Source organism: Tyto alba, unplaced genomic scaffold, assembly GCF_018691265.1.
Source record: "Tyto alba isolate M040663 unplaced genomic scaffold, T.alba_DEE_v4.0 Super-Scaffold_28, whole genome shotgun sequence".
Lineage (NCBI taxonomy): Eukaryota > Metazoa > Chordata > Aves > Strigiformes > Tytonidae > Tyto > Tyto alba.
In genome coordinates this window covers 12657856-12679612 of record NW_024881302.1, presented here as the reverse complement: position 1 = coordinate 12679612, position 21757 = coordinate 12657856, and the positions used below count along the sequence as shown (strand labels likewise).

At 36.2% G+C, this 21757-nt stretch overlaps 1 protein-coding gene across 5 annotated transcripts in view; it reads left to right on the top strand.

Moving 5' to 3' along the window:
• Positions 1 to 10592, top strand: part of CLEC16A (C-type lectin domain containing 16A) — a 77921-nt gene extending 67329 nt beyond the window's left edge. For 2 of the 5 annotated variants that reach the window (XM_042798494.1, XM_042798493.1), the window contains 2 exons: positions 5023 to 5142; positions 9692 to 10592. In XM_042798494.1, coding sequence (XP_042654428.1) covers positions 5023 to 5142; positions 9692 to 10032 — 461 coding nt within the window. In that variant the 3' untranslated portion in view covers positions 10033 to 10592. Of the gene's footprint in view, positions 1 to 5018; positions 5143 to 9691 lie in introns of all 5 variants that reach the window. The other 3 variants (XM_042798498.1, XM_042798495.1, XM_042798496.1) reach the window with 2 other exon arrangements.
• Positions 10593 to 21757: the final 11165 nt, after the last annotated feature.

Genomic DNA, 21757 nt, shown 5'->3' with positions numbered 1-21757 from the left:
TGTGGTTCCCCCTTTTAAGACATACCATTTCACCTTTATTCAGAAGCCTCGTGTAGATCTAGACTTTCTTGCAGTCCTACGGGAAACGATGTAATCTTTGTTAGGCATTTAGTGTTTTGTAGGTTTCACTGAACAGTGTCAGGAGATCAATGTACATTATATGTCCAAAGTGACTATCCTTGCAAGAAATATTGCTGGAAAGGATAAGAAAAGGCCGCTTATGAAATTTATGAATGATATGTAAAGCCTTCTAGCACCCAAACTCTGATTAAAAAGAATCTCTTACTGTGAGAAACTAAAAATAGGTGTAATTCTAGAATAAAATTTTGAATATATTTCTATATGCAATCTATTTGAAACTTTGGAAGAACCTCATTTTATTTTCTCTGTTGGCAAGTGATTGCTGGTGTCCAGTCTCTTGATGGGCTAGACAATATGTGGTGATTACGCAAAGGAGTGTTATCATTTGTCAAAAATGTCAGCATGGATTTGTATTACAAGGAAACATTTGTTTGACTACATGTTTCTCATTAGCCATTTAAAAAGGCTTATCTGCGATGTCCTTTGCTGTATTTGAATCTTCTGTGATCAGGAAGTGAAATGCAACTACAGGATCTTGGCAACAGTAGCTAAGAGAAAACTGTGGTAAAGAAAATAAAAAATCTAAATTGTTTTTGTTGCTGTAGGCATCATGCTAGTTCACAGAAATATCAAGCAAGACTATACTACATGTTTCAAACCGAGGTCTTTCAAGCACATATAATCTGACTGCTATGAAAAGCTGAGTAGATCCAGAGCACATAATTCCTCATCTAGCATCAAAAGATATTGTCTTCCTGAAGAACAATCATAGACTTTAGTTAACAAAATCAAGGTCCATTTACACAATATGTTGGCATTTGCATAGCATACAATTCTGTTTATTTTTCCTGAAATTTAAAAAGCTTGATTCCAGGTTGGTCATTGATTTTTTTTTTTTTTTTTTAATTATTTTATTTTAATTTTTTTTAAAGAAAAAAAAATAAAAACATCCAAAAACCTGAACCAAACCCTCCCCCCTGCCACCCCACCCCCCAAAAACCAACAAAAAAACACAACCAAAAAAAAAAAAAAAACACCCACAAAAACAAACATCCAAACAAACAAAAAAAAAAAAAAAAAAAAAACAACAAAAAAACCCCAACAAGAACAAAACAGAGGAAAGGGTTTTTTAAATGCCTGGTTTCAGTCTGCACTTTTCCAGTTTGGTTGCATGAACTGTCCACACTTAGTATGACCTTCAGTCTGTGGCTTAATCGTGAAGTATATTTGTAAAGTATGCCACATGTCATTCAGGAAACCAGTCTTTGGATGGGTTTGGGGTTTTTTGCATGGGATCAAGGCACACTGATGTAGTTGCTTTAGCAAATCAAGGTGTGAGGATACAATTCTGTGCCCTACCACTATGGGCATAGTAACCTTCAGGAAATTCAGTGGAAATGAACATGAGAATCTGCATCAGCTACTTCAGTCCCAAGTTGGCAGTTTGCGTTAACCTGCTGCAGGGATGACTTTTGAGCACAACTGGATTTTGTTCTGCTAACTCTACTCAGAAAGCAGTAAGAGTAAGACAGTGACTATATGTGTGTGCATGAATAGGTAATTCAGTGCAATGGGGCAATGAGCAGTTGATACTGAGGTGCATGCATCTATTCTGCATGTGGCCTAGGGATTTTGCTGTGGACCATTTTTACTCTGACTTTTAGGACCAAGCATCCCTGTCATGTATGTGATTGTCTGAAGGACCAATTATTAGTTCAGGTATATGTTGCTCTTAATATTTGAAGTGTATTTGGTGCATAGTTGCAGCATATCTTATAGTTTGGCTTCCTTGTGAAAGAATCATATTAATGCACAGAAGCTGTTTCTAAAATCAGACTAAAGCAGTAAGTGTGCATAAATCTTCAAAGCTGCTCTATTGGTCTGAACCTAACTGCTAATATAGTTGAGCCAATAATGAATATGTGATGTTTTGGAGTTACAGCTGAGTGTGTCTCAAGGTTCTTAGTCTAGGCTAGAGAGGATTCTGAAATCCCTGGATCTAGGACTTTGGTGGGTGGGATCGTGGGGAGGGTTTTCTCCCACCCAGGGAGCTGCTTTGACACTTGCTAATCTTCAGTGTCGATCAATACTATTGTTTATTCTTGGGAACAATGTTTCTGCATTAACTGATTTGACCAGTTTACTGCAAGTTTGTAAGCAGTGTTCTCATGAATGTTCTCCCTTTTATAGTATTTATATGTGATTATGATCTGGTAACTGTTGCCAGGAGCATGACTGTGAAAGAGATTATCTGTTTGGTATGTCCAGAAAGCTGTTCCATAGGCTTCTGCATGGAATAAGTGGTAGTGTCTTGACCACTGTCTGTTATATCAGGTTTTACTGACCACTCAGCCGAGTTACAGAAACAATTGTTGCTATTCACCCGCTTCAGCGTAAATCAATGTGATTTTCCTTTAGCCCGTTGAGAACAATTGAAACTAAACTGCCTTACTCTGCTGTGAAGCAGAAGAGGAGGCTTGTGTGATGTGAAGTGGCCCCTTCAAGGAGGAAGTAACAAGTAGCTGATGAACAGCATGCAGTTACCAAGATCTGTTTCATGCCCCAGCGTAGTACTTGAATGCTGCCACCATCTGTCACCTTGAATCTCCTTTCTCATTTCCCATTCCATTTTAAACACACTCACTCAAGCACACATATGTGCTCTCTGTCCCTCCTTCCTCTGCTCCCCTGTTTGTTCTGGCAACTGCTCAGGTGGTTGACCATGAAGAACATCTTGGCTGAAGTTCCTGAGCAACCTAAGAAGGCCAGACAAGATAAAGGGGAGATGTGTATATGAACTTCAAGGAAACTACCTCAACTACCATCCTTAAGAGCAACATCTAAAACCATGGCAGCTGTTTCTACAGTAAACTTGTGATTATAGTGTCCTAAGCTACTGTCTATTGACAGATTTAAACTGTTCAGAGTTCGATACATTTGAGATGGTACTTGTAATCTTCAGAGTTGTATCAGGAAATAACATTTGGAACATACACACTGACTTTTACATAAAACTGTGACAGACCAGAACAAAATAAGGACAAATTGCATAATTGTTAGTTGAGAGAAAACAATGTTACAAGATAGAGTATATATTAATGGTTAAACAGCAAAAAGATCTTTCAAAAATGTATCACAGAAAAAAAATTAATTTGATGTTTTGTAAAAATAATTTACTCGCTATTGCTCCTACCTGCATCAAACACACAGTATCTTAATGTAAGGAGGGAGATTAACTAAATTTACATGTAATCCTGACTGCTGTGCACGTTTCAGTCATTGTAAGAGAACAATAGTTGCATTAACTGCTTTGTCATGAGTAATATAAACTCTTACAATTCCTGAGTTCATCTGCTATCCTACCTAGCAGCGCCCCCATTTGCAGTATTTGGAGATTAAGTTTAGCCTTTTACAAGATCTCCATTCCGTAAAATTGAAAAAGTGGAAGTCATCCCTTAAAGAAAGCAAAATCCCTAGCAAGACAGAAAAAGCAGTATCAGGTTCTACAAACACTGCGATCAGGTTTGGGTTTTTTCTTTGTATTTACATGATTATTTTTTAAAAATTAACGTGTCTATCTGAAGTGTTGCTGTGCATAACATAAGAATGTTCTCTTGCTAGGCAGATGTTAATCATCAAGCTTCTGAGCTTAGAATACAGCCTCTTCTTGGCTACATTTGCTGGAACTGTGCACTATCTTAAAGTGCTTATTTTTATATATGCCAAAGATAAAGAAGTTCTCTTACTGTAAGTTAGCAGTCTTCCAGAATTATGTATGCATAATATCATCTATGCTGTATTTTATCACTTTTTAAGTCGTCTTAAGCTTTAAAATGCAATTGGCTTTAATATTTAAGAAAATGTTTACATTGGAGCAATGGATGGTGAGGGCTTCAGAAGGCATTGATCTTCTGTGTCACGCTGTATTTCACACTTCTGGCAGATATTGATGGTAAAAGGTCTAAAATAAGTACAAAGAGCTGTCCCTTGCCACAGATAACATATTGGATTCCAATCTGTAAAATAAAAAATATATATTCCAAGGAGAAGGTGATTAATCAAGCATGGAGAGCCTGTAAGAGCAGTGCCTGCCATCTTACTGAAACCATCCCTGTCTCTTCCCTCTATAACCAGTAATGTAAATGTGGTTTGATCTCTTCTGTGCTATGATGCTAGTAATTTTCTAACTAGGTGAGAAAGTACGTTTGTTTCTAGAAAGTTTATTTTTCTAGAAACTTTTGTTTCTAGTTTATTTTCTAGAAACTTTTGTTTCTAGTTTATTTTCTAGAAACTTTTGTTTCTATAAAGTTTTGCTTTCTAGAAAATTTTGTTTCTAGATGCACCAAGCATCATCATCTGAACTGCTGCTATCTTTTAAAACACTCTGTTTGGCTTTCTTATAAACCAAATCTAATACTTCAGTTTCATATCATAGAATAGTAGGGCTGAATGGCCTCAAGTATCCTCACCTGCACAGCAGTACACCTCTTATAATTTATGGCCAGTGGCAATCAGAATAATTCTATCTCACCAGAATTTGTGATAAATAACTTCTCTCAAGATTCCTAAAGCATGTGAGTAGATTATGATGGAAGTAAATGTCTGCCAGTCCCTCCTCAATGTAAGAGCTGTTGATATTGCCAGGCATAGCCCAAACTGTATTATGAATATTTCCAGATAGATAAGCAAAAAACTAAATTCAATTAAACTTGTTTATTTCTAAAGAGTGAATACTTCAAGCTTCAGAAGTATTTCTCAAACTTAGAAGACTCTTGGTGTGGTGTCAAATTGTATTCAGGATACCAGCAGTTATGGATGTGTCCTTGTCACTTATTCTTGTTGCTACTCTAACATTTATCCTTTGTCTTCATTCCAGTTTCCCTTCCTTGTTCCATTGTTAAAGCCTTCGTATGATATATCACTGTGTTTTCCTCTAGTAAGGTCTGGCAGGAAAGGACGTCGGCGGGTGTTTAGTCTGTCGGAGGCTGACAGTCACGGTGGACACTGGGTTTAGGTCTTCAAGCAGCAGCTGCAACAGAAACTCGCGCAATATCAATTCAGGCAGGTTCTTCCATAAGCTTTCAAAAGCCCATAACAGTTAACAGAACATAATTTGTTTCCATGCTGACAGCAGTGACAGTGAGGTAGGAAACTAAGGAAAGCATCATAAATATTTGTCTCTACTGTTTTTTGGGGAAGAATTTTAAACTAATAATTAGCTGTTTCTGAAAGCCTTATCTGCAGTTTCTCCCGTTTCTTGGCTCTCTTGCCAAAGATGGAAATTCTGCTATCCAGCCTCCAGCTTCAAAGCAGCTATGTCTTCATTTGCACAGGGGCAGAGAATGTAGTGGAATTTAGTAAGCACAGGCTCCTGAATTGACAGTAATGCAGGTACTTGGCTAGCAGCAAGAAATCTATAACTTGAGTAAAATGGACAAGTATTCAGCATAAGACTGTCCTTGGACTGTGATGGCACAAACTTAGTATTTCTGTGATCATCAAACTCAGGCAGATGGCTTTATGGGCTGTTTAATTGCCTGAGGAAAAGAAGCAGAAGCAAAAAAGATGGAAATGTGCTTCAGACTATCTTCTTATTTATATGTTTTAACTTGTATCTAATTAATTTATTTTTTTTTACTATCATGGCATGAAGATATTTTACTCTGTTAATATTATAGAAACATCCTTTTTCATTTTTATAGATTTACTTTGCATTTTTTCACTTAATGTCCTGCTATTTATATTTTTGTTATCCTTTCATAGTATGTTGCTGTACAACTTAGGGCACTTCTCTGTAGATTATATTCATTCATTCCTTTTCCTGTTCTTTTCTATCTTCTTTCACTAATAATCATCCTTCCCATAATATAACAGAAGTTGAGTGATGTGGTTTGAAATTTTTTGCTGTAATGATAATCTTGGTAGCATTATAGAAGTGCTGAAAAACACCTAAGGTTGCTGAATCCACTGCAATCAGAGAGACCTGCTAATATGCAGAAACTTGCAAAATGACACCCTGTTTTCAAACTTTGGTACTTAAATTTTGGGGTATGTGGGGAGTGTTTGTTAGAACTAAAAGTTAACATCATAACTGGTTTAAGAAACTGACTTTGCTCTCCCTGGTTTTGTTGCAGATCTGGCTTATATTTTTTGCCAGAACACTCTTACTTAAATACATGCGGGTTGGGGAAGTGGTAAATAGAAGTGCTGTTTTCCCATATTACATGGTAACTTTTTGATATTTAAGAGTAGAGCATATTTAAGTGACTGGTGATTTTATTCAGGTAAAAATGACAATTATTTTTGCACTTTCTATCCAAAAGTCAAACTGGAACCAAATTTTAGGAGTTTGGGGTACTTTTGAAAGTATTTTTATGTGTCATAGAGGCAGGAGTACCAGATGATGGGTAGAGAACTAAATCCCTAAACACAGTGGGTGCCTTGAAACTCTTTTGAATCAAGAGCTTGGTACTTATCTGGATGTTAGAGACACACATTCTTATAACAATCCCTTCTTGAGCTTTTTTTTCCAGCTAGGATGCATCTTTTTGCCAGTTGTTTATTCCAGTTGCAGAGACTTTAAGAATTGAGATCATTCATAAATATATATTTATCTACTTGGATCCTTCTCTGAATTGAGTATGGCTTCAAAAGGTTTTCAAATTTTGAGCCTCAAAGATTTTCTTATTACTAATTATTGTCCTGAGGCTATCTGTTCAATTAACTGGGAGGTGTTATATGTGAAGACTTTTTACATGAAGAGGGTAACTTGATATTTCATTGTAATGCCTCTTACATACCTCATTCCAAGGTGCTGGTTATCTGTATTGTATTTCTATTTGATTTCCTTCATCTGTGGTATAGGATTGTATTCCCCTATCCTTGTATCCAAAAGAGATGGGAGATGATCATGCTTAAAAACATACCTAGCACAAGCTTATAGTTGCAGTTTCAAGTTTAAGTATACACCTCAAGTAGCCTGTGGATTTGAGAGCTTGGTCACAAAGACATAAGTACCTCTCTCACTGCTGTAGTTTTATAGCTGTGACTGAATGAAGAGTAAGATTTTTAGTTAAGTGTTAGTCCAAAAGGGGATAATATGTTGCGAAATAGTAGTGAGAGCTGTTGACCATTTCTAGACAATGTTAGAAACTCTCCCTCCCCCAACCTGTTTATGTACTGGTATTTGCTTTCTGCCCCTGCTAGTGGCAGTTTGCAAATACCTAGTCATTTTGGCAGCAATACCATGCTGGGTTGCAGAAATCTGTCACTGCTACCCTTAAATACAGTAACAGTAGTGAAGCTCTGACAATGACTAATGAAATATTGAAAGCAGAGGAGAGACACTTCTATCAATAGTAAATAAAAGCAAGGGGGGGGAAACAGACGAGCTCTCGTTTTGTATTCTCTAGAAATACTGCAGCTAAAATACTGAACAGAATATGTTCTGCTTACATTTTATTATATTTTTATCTTTTTTCTGAAAGTTTTTTCAGACTTTTGGATAGAAAATTGGGACGACTTGTCTCCAGATACTACTTTTTTTTTTTTTATGGAGATGATTTTCAAATAGTTTCTTTGTGTCATTAAAAAGGGAGTCGCATTAACATTAATTTAGATCCTATGTGGAAGGATTTGGGGACAATACAGCATAACAAAAGAATATGTATGTCTGTCATGATCTCAGTAAACAAAAGTATTGAGAAAATGTATTAATATTTAATTAGGAGAGGGGGAGGGGTGATTTAAGAAATGAACTGCAGAATCAGAAGTGAAACAGCAGAACTGCGATAGAAATGTGAGATATATTTATATATATAACATTCCTGAGCAGAATGCCATTGATTGATAATACTTTATTTACCAGAATGTCTCAGGTTTCTGTATCCTGGATTTCGATAAATATTCATCCTGTAATTAAGATAAAAAAATAATCTTTGCAAAGAATGTTTGTTATTCTTTTAAGATTTTATAAATTCAAAAAATAAAATCACCGCAAAGACTCAGTTTTTGTGCAAACTTAAAGGTTAGTATTTGTCTTGGAATTCAGAGAAATCAGGCTTTATTCCAATGGTTTTAGCAGTTCATTTTCCATGCAAGACTTGCATCACTTCCTCTGTTATCAATGGCTACATTCTCACTAAAGCTTCTAGACTGCTAAAAAGAAGAATCTGTGCTTATTTTTCAAAAATAACCAGTGATGTCCCTTTTATTTAAAAGGAGACGGTTTTACAACCTATGAATTTTGGTTTTATTTAAGTGAGATGCTTTAGCCACAAATTCAGCAAAAAGTAAAATCGAGTGGGTTTTTTGAAGTGAGAGTACACCATTGTTTGTGGTTATTTTACCAGAAAGCTAAAAACCAATAATCTTGCTGATATCCCACTGATACCTTACTGATACACATTCCATTCTCTGCTTTGTTTTTCTTTTTTTTTGCCTTATGTTCATGCTTTCTCTTCTTTTCCAGAATTAATTGGAATCATACTGAAACTGAAATATTTTTAAGGTCACTGCATATTAAAAACAGAACCTAATTCCTAGCTTCTTTATTCACTACATTGCCGTGTAGACTTTTCTGCAGATGCCTGTACACTTGAACACATGCTGTTTCTTACAACAGCTCTAAAATGGTCTGTCTTGAAGCTGGATACCTGTAACTTTAATGGCATCTATTCCTCTAGTCTGAAAAGAAAAAAAAACGCTGACTTTTCTGGGCATACTTGCTCATATAAGGCTGTTACCGCCTCATCCCCTCCATTCACTATCCATCCCAGTCAAATGAGCAGTTTACTTGATCATTAGCTAGGATTTTAAGGGGGAAGAGGACAGTACAAATAGCTGTTAATGGTTGGATTTTTTCAATTGTGTGGGAAGGTGTGTAGTAGCATCTCAGTTTCCTGTGGTAGTAATGCTTTATTCCTAGTTTTATCTGTGTTGTATGATCCATGCTTAGGAGCATTAAAAAAAAAAAAAAAATCACATAACACAAGCCTGTATAAAAACAGGCCTATTTTGCAGCACCTTTCAGTTACAGTAAGCACATGTTTCTCCTTCCTGTTCTTCCATAGTACTGCTTTCTTTGGTTGAGGTGTCACCAAAATGAGAACCTGGAGTGTCAAATGAGAGAATGATTTCCAAATTTTTGTAAGAAGCAAGCCACCTCTTGGGAGAAGTAGTTATACAAGGGTTCATTTTTTGTTTGGGTTCGTTTGGTTTTTGGTTTTTGGTTTTTTTTTTTTTTACTTATTTCTAAAATGCTTCCTGGTATGTGGTGACTATTCTAAATATTGGAGAGACTTTCTTATTCTTCCCCTCAATTTTCTCTCTCTAGGAATATTTCTGATATTGCTTCATATTCAAATACTAGATGTGTAAAATTTTCTGGTTCCTAATTTGAACAGACTCTTGCTAGCATTTTATGTTATGCCTTCATAACATTTTGGTTTACTTCCAATTACTAAAAAGTGAGTATGTAAGCGTAGTGCTTCACAGAAGTGCATTTTCCACCCAATTATTCTTAAAAAAATCATAAATAATAGCATATTGTTAGTCTCGATGTACATATGAAGTTGAATATTGATTGTTTCTTTGTGTTTTCTTTTATTAGATGACGCTTCAGCTCCAGAGCAGCCTCAGATGACCATTTCTGGTCAGACGATGTTGACTGATGAAACTCTTTCAGCTGTCTCAAAGTCTAGCAAGAATGCTGTAAAAAACAGTGACATAGAAACAACAAACCTGTCTCCTAGCCTGATTCCTGCACAGCAGCCCACAATATCATTAATAACAGATGACAATACAGATGCACTAAGCGTAGAGTCACTTACACTTGTGCCACCAGTTGATCCACACAGCATTCGAACATTCAGCTACATTCCTCAGTCCTCTTTGCAATCTGAAGTTGAAGTTTGCAAGGTAAAAGAGGTAGAGGAAGAATGTTCTGACTAACGCCAGCCTGCAGACTGTGCTGAACAGTGAAGCAAATGCAACTAAATTCTTAGTTGTTTTTTCTCTGGGAGTGCAGATACTTCCTGAAGCCTGAGAGGCCATCTGGTCTGCAAGAAGAGGCCCGGTGATGAAAGAGAATGTGGGCAGCTTTTAGAGTAAACATCAGATACTCATCATATTTAAACTGGAGAATAAAGGAAAAAAAAAAAAAAAACAAACAAACAAAAACAACAACAACAAAAAAAAAACACACCACAAAAACTTTTGAATCTGGACTCTGTTTCCTACCAATTTCTGTTATACAAGAACATGAAAGTATTTCAGAGCACCAACTTTCTATTCTAGAGTTCCAGCTGCAGGAACTAAGTTAACTGTAAAAGGTCTACAGTATTATAGCAAAGTGAAAAAATTTTTGGATCCCTGGCTTCAGGATATTGTATCGTTACTTCTCTGAAACTGGAGAAATACTACTGACCAGAAAAAATTATATATTGTAGTACAGAGAAAACATTTCCATTTGAGACATGGTGTGGTTTTCAGTTTGGGTTTGTTGGGGTTTTGTTTTTGTTTTTTGTTTTTTGTTTTTTTTTTTTGTCTGTGTTATTTTGTTTGGTTGGGGTTTTTTTGAATCCTGATCTCAGTCATCTTTTGGAGGTCTGCATGATACCAGCAGGCTTGGCCATTTGCAGTGTTGTCTTCATAGGACTTCAGGCTTCAATATTATGTTTTCCATGTGTAATATTTATTTCAAGGTTTGATTCAAAGCAAGATACGTATCATGCTGTCTTTTTAAAAGGTAACGGCCTGAAACTTAATGACAAATGCTTATTGAAAAGAACATAAGGGATTTTTGAGACTACTTTAGTCTTTGCTTAACCAGCTACAGAGGAATGTGAAATATTTTAAGAGATTGCTATAGCTTGTTTTTTCACTTCTGACAGTAAAAATGCTACATCTTTGAGGAATGATGATATCTTTTCTACTGAAGGACAACTTCTAGAAGCAGACAGAAGCAGTTTTACTCTAAAGAGGTTTTTTAAATTTTTCATCTTCATGTAGGAAGAAGGTCACCACATCAAACTGATAATTCCGTTGCAAGTCTGAAACTGAAAAGGAAAGGTATTGTGTAGTTTTCTTCCTATCTGGGATAGTATCACAGTTAAACAACATTGCTACATAATGGTGATTCTGAGTTTATGCTTGCCTTACTCTGCTTCCTAGATCCTGATACCAAGTTGACAGAAAGTATTGGAAAAATGTTCATTAAAGTTTGGAATGTTCTTTGCTGATTTGATATGTAATTTAACATGAATGGAATTTAAGATTTCTCATCAGTTTCCATGTGTGTTAATTTAATAAATGAGCATATTGTCATTATTGGTCTGCTCATAACATTGAGTGCTTTCTGGCTCTCAGAGTCTGAAGACTACTATTTTCTTTTACTTGGTATTGTGATTTCAGTCATCAGTGCAATCTGTTTCCTCATTCTGTATCTACTAATGTTAATTTCATATCAAGTAGGTGAATCTGAAAAGTTTTAACCTACATCCTAGTTGCTTATTGTACCTCTTCCTGACTGTCAGGTGGAATACTTGAAGTGATTTTAAATGTTATATTTATATATGAGATTAACTTTGCTCACTTTTTCCATTTTTTCCTTCATGCAATAACCTGATCTATGTAAAACATGTATAGAAGGTGTCTGCTATTGAACACCAGCAATTTTTTTTCTGCCCTTATTAGCTTTTGCATGCAGTTTTGTTGATTTCTAGTTTTCTGTGACTTCTACTTTCTCAAATTGAATTAACCAATATTCTGACCATTTTCAGAGTAGCCCAAACACTAAATGTATTCTTAGTTAGGTGTCCTCAGCACTGCTATGGATATGGGATGAGAATCTGGCATTGTTGGAGTAAGAGCCTACCTTTTGGGGGGGGGTGTCATATGCTTAGGGTGAGTTTACACTGCAGTCACTGTTGCAGCTAACATATGTGTACGTGTACCTGAACAAGCATAGACATCAGTAGCAATTTGGGCATGAGGACCACATAAACTTTTGTTGGCTGAAATGATTGCAGTCCAGACTTCCTCTAGTATATTGCAGCATTACACTGTAGCCCCAGTAATATTCTGAAGATCATTATAAAAAATGATGCCTCACTTAATTTGAAAGCATTTTATGTTAGCTGTTAGCCTTAACTCTTGACCTAGATTACACAAAACGCCACTGTACAGGCTGAATTCCCTTAAATAGAATTAATTGTAAGCAGGAAAACCTTGATCTTTATTTATCTAATTTCAAATTAACTTCTAGCAAGATTAGGACTATACAAAAGGAGTCTTTTTAATGGGTATGAATAATTTCACCCTTGAGCCATACTGCACAAAAAATAGGACAAAGGGAAAGAATGCTGACTTTGTGCTTTCCATTGCCTTTCAGTGGCTTTTCAATTTCATGACCAGTTGTCTACTGAGAGCTTCACAGAAAATGACTGACATAGATACTATTATTAGGAAAGCGGAAGACTACGTCTACTGTCTAGTCCACTGCTGGCAGAGCCTTGATGGTCAAGGGATGGTAAGGTGGGATATCTTAGCAGTTCTATCAAAAGCTCTCTGCAAAGATGGAATTACACTGGGAAAGCTCTGACTGCACCAGCTCTACCAATGTCTGCTATAACTGGTACAGACCAACCTAAATCTCTGAATGGTGACGCCACAGAAGCAATTGATTTTTTACTTCTTTGCTTCTGTTATTAAGGCATACCTGTATACAATTCAACTGTGCTTCATGCTGCATTAGGAGACTTCAGAGTGTGAAAGCTCTGGAGATGCTGAAATAATCTGTCATTGGCAATCTTTTATCTCTGCAAGTACGGTGTTACTTATCTACAATTCCTTGAAGAGTATCATATCTATCTCTCCCTTATCAGAAAAACTCAAGGGCTGTTTCCTTATCCCCCTTTCACTGTAAAAAGGAAACTCAACCAAGAAAGCATTTGCACATCAGCCACAAATGTAGGTTTTTTCTAAACAAATGTTGATTTGAGTCAGCGTAACATCACTTTTTTTTAACCAAACCCAAGTACCAAGTTGCAAATGAGAGCAGCAGCTAAACAACTGACCATTCAGAAGGCTCACTGTTTCAGTGTAATACTGCAGAGTGAGGCAGAATCACTCTAAAATAAATATAGCCGTTCTCAGTGTTTGTTTGTAGAGGCTATGCCTATCTTCAGCCATATTCTGTTAACATAAAACAGTTCCATTCTCTTCCTTTTGAGAAGTGAAGCCAAAGAAGCCAAGGCATACTGAATGTTACTTCACTATTTTATGGTCTTTGTGTCTCATTTTACCAAGGTACCACTTGTTTAACAGAATTATGTGTTGCCTTCACTGTTAGGTCTCTCTGCCTCTTGCTGGTCCCTTTTGTTTTTCTGTCATCCAGTGTACAACAATGAGCAAGACTCAGGCTTTTCATTTGTGAAGAGAGTAATGGCAGCATACACTTGGTAATTTGGTAAAGAAGGGGAGGGAGAAAACATAAGTGTCCAATTCTAATGTCTGCTTCACCATGGGAGTAATGCTTGCAGTGTAAAACTTGCGTGCATAAATTAATTGTTTTGCAGAAATTCTTTGATACAGAAAGAAACCAAAGGCTAAGCTTTCTGCACTTTATTTTACAAGATGTGCAGATTAAACCAAATTCATTAGAAATGTGGTCACATATTAATACTAAAATCTGTATTTTGTGTGTGAAGTCACGGATTATATACAATATAAGGACTGATCTTATTTGTATTCTTTACTGCTAATTCATAATAAACTAAAATTTTTACTTTTCTTCCTTAAATTAAGATGAGCTTAAAAAAATATATATATAAAATTACACCTGTTAAAGAAGCTCCTCAACATTCTTCACTTAACAATACAGTTGGAATTTTCCTTTAAGTCATTTGGTGAGGAAAAATTCAGAATACCTTGCAGAATTCACTTATTCTTTTGCAATATTGTTGCTAAATGACAGGTATGTGACATTTAAAAAATTTTCTTCCATATTGAGAATTTAAGACTCAAATCTACATGAGTATTCAGAGTTTTAAGTCAATGTCCAGTGATTCATATGAACCCTTAGCCCAATAGAGACAGAATACAGGGGAAAATAATGTTGCTTTGTGGATTTGAAGTATTCTTGTGTGTAGAATTTTAAAACCAATGGTTAAAATAGTTTATTTATAGCAAAATCAGCAATCTTTAGGATTGAAATTACTGTGATTTATTTTTTTTTTCTAATTAATCAGCAAAACACGAGTGACAATAACTACCACACTTACTGCAAGTAGTCTGGGATGATTATTTTAAGCAATCTAGGAATTCAGTAACTGCCTGGCAACTGAGTGTCGTTTTACTAGTAGTAAATTAAACTTAACACTGTATGCTTGGAAGACATAGGTGAGTTATCAGACAAGCAAGTCAAACTGTATGTATAAATACGAAGCCACTTCACATAAAAGTAAGCAATCACATAGTGCTATCAGTGCTCTAGTGTAATCAGTCACTCTTTTTGCTGCACGTTATAGGTAAATAGCTACAGAATAGCCTAATGAATAGTTTCACTAACCTGCGTGTAGTACTCTTCAAAAAAAAAAAATCAAAAATCCACCATGCTAAACATTCTGACGTTGTCTTCACTAACCAGCAAAAGTTAAATGTGGAGTTGCTTCTAAAAGAATGTTGCACAGGCAGCAGCCATCTAGGAAACTAAGTGCTTTAGTCCTGTAGTTGAATCAAAGATTTGTGAAGACACATCACATAGGGAATCAGTGAGATCTAGGCATTTTGCCTCAAAGATGATGAGTTCTTCTACTTATTTTCAGGCAACCTAGTGTTAGGCATCTAAATATATGTTGAAAATTCTCTTCCTAACTCTTGCTGTCATTCTTCTTGAAAGAGTTTTTTGATATGTCAGTGGCCTACCTTAGGATATCACTGGCCTGGGCACTGCACTTCTGTTATCTAGAAGTCTTTGGAGTGGTTCTCCTGTGCTTGCCTGCTCTGTTGCTCTGACATTTCCCAACATTTGCAGCATGAATTATAAATTTTACTGTCTCCTATTGGCTTCTGAAAAGCAGATGGTGATCCAAGGAGGGTTTGCTAGAGTGGGATGTTTTTAGGGGGTGGGAGGGGGGGAGTGCTTGGGGTTTTTTCCTGCTGCTCAGGATTTTTTTGAGTAGTAACAGAGACATGGGAGATGCAGTTCTGGACTGAGTCTCAAACAGAAGGTTCTTTCATATGGAAACATATTTTTATATTGCATTTGTACAGAATTTTTCCTATTTTGATCTCCCACAGTTTTTAGATTTGCGCATTGGTCAGATTTGATTTCTTTTGCAGGGTGTTATAAAAATGTATTTTATGTTTAGTAATGTGTTGTAAATGTAAAGCTAAATTTTGCTTGTGTAATAAATGTGCACTGTGGCGGTATCTGTTTTATTGTTTTGCTAAATTGAATTGCTGCTTAGTATGAAAAGGAAAAACTTGAGTCATTGTTGTGACTGTCTTGTTAGCATTAAAAAATGTGTGGAGTACGCTTATTTAAAAAATAACTAAAAAGGGCTTAAGAAGCAAGCAATGACTTTGTTGATGACAAAAGTTAAAGTTAAATAAGGTTCATACTAGTATATAGTGTTTCCAGGATTCTTTTAGGATCGCAGTATGTGAGATTTATTTTTTTTCATCTTGTTCTCCATTACTTTTGGTTATGGGTACTCACACTAAAGTGAGTTCAAGACATAGTAGCTGCAGTCTGATAGCTTAAGTAAGTGTGAGGAGATGAGAAGGTCTGAGGTTTAGTGTTTCAGTGTATTTAAGGACTAACTAGCAGAAATATTTACAAAGAACGTGAAGATAATTTTGCAAAGGATTGAGAATAGATTCAAGTGTATGAATTTATAGACTATTGCAATTTCTAGGAGCTTTGTTTCACCCAGCTATAGCACTGAATTAATACATTGTTACAACTGTAGGGGACCTGCTAGAAGTATTTTAAACTTTAGGGGATAACTTTAGGCATCTCCACTTCTGAATAGGTGTGGTCATATTTTTTGTTGCAAACTTTTTACTTCATTTTGAGCTGGTTTGTAAGTTTGATTGTTTTAAGTGCAAAGAGGGGGAAATGTATTTTTCTAGAAGAATGAATGTACCTGGGAATTAAGCACTACATAGAGCATTTAATGAAAATGAATGATTGTCCTCCTGTGAAATACATTTCAATAAAGTTGTGTCTGAAATGTACTTCATTTGAGGGGAAGAAAAGAAATCCTAAACATGCACTTACATTTACATGGAAAAAAAGCCCAAACATGGGGTGAATTGAATTCTGAAATGGCTTTCTACAGGCAATAAGTATTAATTATTTAATGTAAGTTATGTTCGACATTTGGAGTAAATGTGACAACGTCTTATGTTAAATTAAAGAAAAATGTAGATATGTGTCTGGGAAGGGAGTAAAATTAGCAAATATTGGTGTATGTTTCTGAAATCCAGATTTCTATAGCTGAATCTGTATTTGCTGGCATTAATCATGCGTCATGGCTATTGAAAACCTGGACAAGAATGAACAATAGACCTTTCTTTGTAAATTGAACTTGGCAATAAAAATGGTGTTACTAAGAAAACTCCTTCCCTTTCATGTTCTGTTGCTGGATTTGATGCACAAGTACATACAATAGCAGTGAAATGCAAAATTTGCAGAAGCTTGCTTTTGTTAAGAATGGTGTGCATATGTGAATGTCAGACATTTTAATCTTTAAGCTGAAAACGGAAAGTAGCCAAGGTATTTTTGCATTCTCTATACCGGAAAGACATAGTATGAGAGAGGGGGAGCAGAAAAGAAGCCTGTAGAGGTGATGGAAAGCAGATGAGACCAAGGGTTAAGAGTAGCTGGGCAGCATTTAAAATGTCTGTGAACCACTTTGAAAGTGCCTGTCATGTGTGATTTCTTCCCCAAATATATCCTTGCACCCTCTGCTTCTTTCTCTGGTGCATCTTGCCAGTTCCATGCATGGATTAAATCCAACCAAGTTATTAGTTGGATTTTTGTTAATTAGCCTCTCCATCTATAGGAATTAATTACAGTCAATATACATTCCTTGTAAAGTGTTATTTCTCAAACTAGGCATTGCTCCAGAAGCTTTCTTAGGAAGAAATTAAATCACATTGTACCATGAAATAAGCAAGCTAGGTATCATAGGTAGGAGACAACACTGTGATTTACTATAAGATGCCAATATTAAAACGTGGTATATTGGGGAAAATGAACTTAAATCTGCTTCTGGCAGTTGGACTTTCTACGTCATGCCAATAATACTGCTTTAAGAATACCAATTTTATAATTAATGGCCAGGAAGTTCCCTTCTGTTTGAAACTGTTTTGTGGTTCCTGTATCCTTCTGATGCCTCGGAACTTTTGCAGCCTTTTATCTTGTCACTTTTCCTATGTTTCTGTACAAGAGGTTTTTTTAGACTTAGACACTGAGTCAGGTTCAGCATCTTGCCCTGTGTTACTCATGGTCAGAGATGGAAGGAAAGCACAGCATCAAGCCCTCTTCCAACTGCAATGAAAATGAACTTGACAGAAATGCAGTGCTGTATTAGTCCACTCTTTCCTTAGTCCCTATGAATACATAAGTGGAGCCACTTGAACAGTCCTTTAAACAGTAAATTCACGTCTTTATCGTTAAGTTAATTCATTCCACCATAGTTATATAAATAAGAAAGTGAAATTGTGTCAGTATATATGTCTTCATCAAAGTAGCTTGTTAAAGATGCAGCATTTGGAGATTGATACCTATTTTTTGACACCTCAGCTGCTTGGTTTGTCTCTATCTCAAGTTAAGAGTTCACTGGGATTGCATGGATGCAGCTGGTGATGGGGGGGAAGAAATTGCATGCCTAACTGCATTTTTTTTGCTGCCATGTTAGAGCTTGTGTGAAGACAAGAGCTGTATCATCACTTTCTGGTGATCTTTTTGAATATGTGATGCATACGGTTGGGAATGCAAGCTCACTGTAAGATTTCAGGAAAGTGTTCACACAGTTAAGGTAGTTGAACTGATGGGGAGTAACAGTCTGGTTAGATAGTGTTCAGTTGTGTGTTTTTAGCTCAATGATTCTACTAACAGCTTATCTGCAAACATATCTAGGTCTTAAAATTATTGCTCTTGGATGTCAGTTCTCTAAAATGGATTTTAGGACGTGAAATGTTTAGGTTAACAAGTGCCCTATTATTCAGGCTTAGATTATGCGATCTTTTGAAATATGTTGAAAGCTTTTGCATGTCCTCAGAGACTCATTCTACAAAGTTGGGAAATGTGTTTGTTGAATGGAAAATACTGATCTCATCATTCCATTCTCACTGTCTTGCCCCCAAATAAAGGTTTTTATTTCACATAGGCCACAGCTTAATTTTTTTTTTTTTTTTTGGCCTGTTTGGATGACCAGTAAGGACAGATGAATGCTCAGGCTGTTTCCTAGTTACACATAATTTTTCTCAGCTTTAGTATGCAATAAACATTGTGACACAGGATGGGAAAACAAGATGTTGTTTTACTGCAGAAATAAATTTTGACTTTTAAGTTAATTGGATGAAGACATCTTTGTGTAAATTTCTACTCATTTTTGGATCATTTGTTTGAAGCAGATTTAGGTTGCTGAGAAGCTTAGAAAAATGTCTAAAACTACAAGGTACACTTAAAACTTACATAGATGAAATGAGTACTATGAGCAGTTGTAGTGACCCAATCGAGCTAAGCTCATTATGGGAGTTAATGTGATTGGCACAGGAGCAAAGAATGATAATTTATTCTAGCCTCTTGCCAGAAGACTTACTAAAACAGTTGTTACGAAATTTGGAAAGGAGGTTTATTTTAGTACAATTGTTAATAGTAGAGTGTTTCTGGAGGCTTCTTATCTCTGCTGTTCTTCCAAAATGGGTTATATATTCACCACTACAGAGGTAGTCAGAGCTTGCTCTCCCTCAACAGTTTCTGAAGGAGGAGGAAGGCAGAACCACCATAATGTCTTAGAGATAAGAATTTCAAATCAGCAGAGCAAGACAGGACCTGCAAAGACAAATGTAGTCTCTTTCTTCCTAAGAGAACCTGTTTGTAATAATGATATGCACGTGCACAAGCTCTGCCCTGAATAACAGTGAAAACACTCTGTCCAGCTTCTAATATTGAGGGGAAATTGCTTGCATCTGTCCTCTCAAACAAAAGCAGTAGAGAAGCCAGTAGGCTATGCAATAACAATCAGACTTACTCCTGGCTGTAACCTGTGAACTGAAATAACCAAATTAACTGAAATAACTGAAATTTATCCCATGTGCTTTACTCTGACACATCTCAATACTAATTTATAACATTGTTAATATACTGTTAAGGTTAGTAGATAAGGTTTTTGAAACTACATATTGCTGAGAAGAGGAAGAAGTAAGTCAAAGTAATCTCAGTGAATGATGACAGGTAATTCTGTCAAATTTTGATAGTTTAGAAGCAGAAGTTGCTTGCAGGTGAGTATGCCTTAACACCAAATGCAGCATTTTTCTGCCCACTCCCCTCCAGTACTCTTGATGTCCCAGTTCAGGCTGAAGGAGGTAGAGAGGCAAGAGGTCAAGGATAATTCTACAGTATCTGATCAGTGAGGAGATCCCTCACGGCAGCATGAATTCCCTCAGAGATTCTAGACTCCTTTGTATTGGTGCTCTTTTGTGTGAAGATTTCAGTTGTTCTGGAGTAGACTTACAGATCGTTGTTTTTCTGACCTGTCACAAAGGCTAGAAACATTTTTATTCAGTAGGAGATGAGATTCTCTGCTAATACTGTTCCAATATTAGGATTCTGAGAACCTCTCTATAATTAAAAGACTCATAATAAAATCACAAGAGTTGGCAAGACTGCATGTCATCTTAGTGCACCTTTGACTGTTTTGCATCTTGTCTTAGTTGTAGGAAGGATGCAGCTGTGTATTTACTTTTTCATTGCAACAGATTTTATGCACCTGGTGAAGCAGAGTTCCTCTTGTAATTTTTGTCACTCATCAGGGTGAGATGAGTAATATCATGCACAGGAAGTTCTACTCAGTAGCATGTACTAAACAATCAGCTTTGGAGGTGGATTCCTCAGCAGGGAGATGGCAAGCTTGGGACAAGCTTGTTTTGAGTAGTGGGTAGGACTGCTGAGTTATGGAGATAAGGCTTGCTTTTTGAGTATGCGACAGTATATTCACTGGGGTTTTTTGGTGGCTAGCACTCAGTGTTTCAGTTTCAACAGCTGTCCTTCCTAAAATTTTTTATAATTAGAAGGTGGAAGGAAAGTCTCTTCAAAATGGTTAAAAGGGAAATAATAGAAAATTCTGTCAGCCTCTCTTATCTAATCATCTAGTTTCTCAAAGGGAGTTACTTAAATTTGTAATTGCCCTTGTTCTCTCTGCTTTTATATATTTTTTTTTTAGGACAAGGAAGGGAAGCTTGATTTGATTTTTTAATTGTTGTTGTTTTTTGTTTTGTTTAAGTCTTTAGAAAATCACAAGATGATGGGAATCCATTCATGTAGACTAGTAAAATTGAGAAGAGCAGAGTATTTAAAACCTTTCTCACCTAAACTATGCTAGGGACTTTCTATTATGATTTTAAACCATGCAGTTCAGGAAGAGCTGCTTTTTCATTTTCTTTTTCTACCAAAACACTTAATTCTCTGAGTTAATTTTTAGGAAAATTTTAGGAATTTCTCAGCTTGTTTAAACTACAGAGAAAGTTCTAAAAAGGGAGAAAATACGTCAAAAAGCTAGTAAATACTCATCTGCAAGAGGCGGTGAGGGTTTTTTTTTAAATACCTGAAAATGGCTTTGCAAAATCTTCCCACCAGTTCCAGGCCCTAGTAAACGGGTTGGGTTTGCATATTTTTGCTTTAAGATAATATTCTGAAGGTGGAAATTCAATTTTGGGTGGCTAAAAGTGAACAACTACCCTAACAGCCACAAGCTGGAGGTGGGCAGGAATATATCCTCATTTGGAGGGAAGCTCCTTTTTTAACAGTAGATGCCCCTTACTAACAAGTACTAATTGGGGAATCATGGTTAAGATGAGAACTTCAACAGTTTTTGGAAATATCTGATGATAAGTAAATTTACCCTCTGCATTTATGAAGTACAAGTGATTTTTTTGCTGAGGAATAGGAGAAAAAACCCAAACAACTCAACCCCAAAAAACTCAAGAAATCACCAGTGCAATAGATCTTTGAACAAAAAACCCACTGTTTCCCATTATTATATCTTAGTGTATCTTTTATTTGCCACACAAAATTGAGGAGTTTTTTTTTTATTTGCAATGTTGCTTCATTCTCTGGCCTGTTAGTCAGAGTCTAGGAGTGTTGTGACTCACTGTTGATTCAGCGTGTGAAATGGTTTGACATTTTTCTTTTGTTATTGGTGTCTAAGAGCTTTATCCTCTTCTGGGGAATTGAGAGTGCAGCATAAATTTAGGTAACTATATTTTTTCACTGGTGCACCCTGACTGGCTGCTGTTCAGTGGAGCAAGTTAATTGTCTTTTAGGTCTGCATCCATCATGGGACAGGAGAAATTGCACAAGCGGTTATTGTAGCACATCTGGTGAGGGGAGGTTGCCAATGAGTAAGAACAAAAACATCAATAAAAAGACTACAAAGTAGAT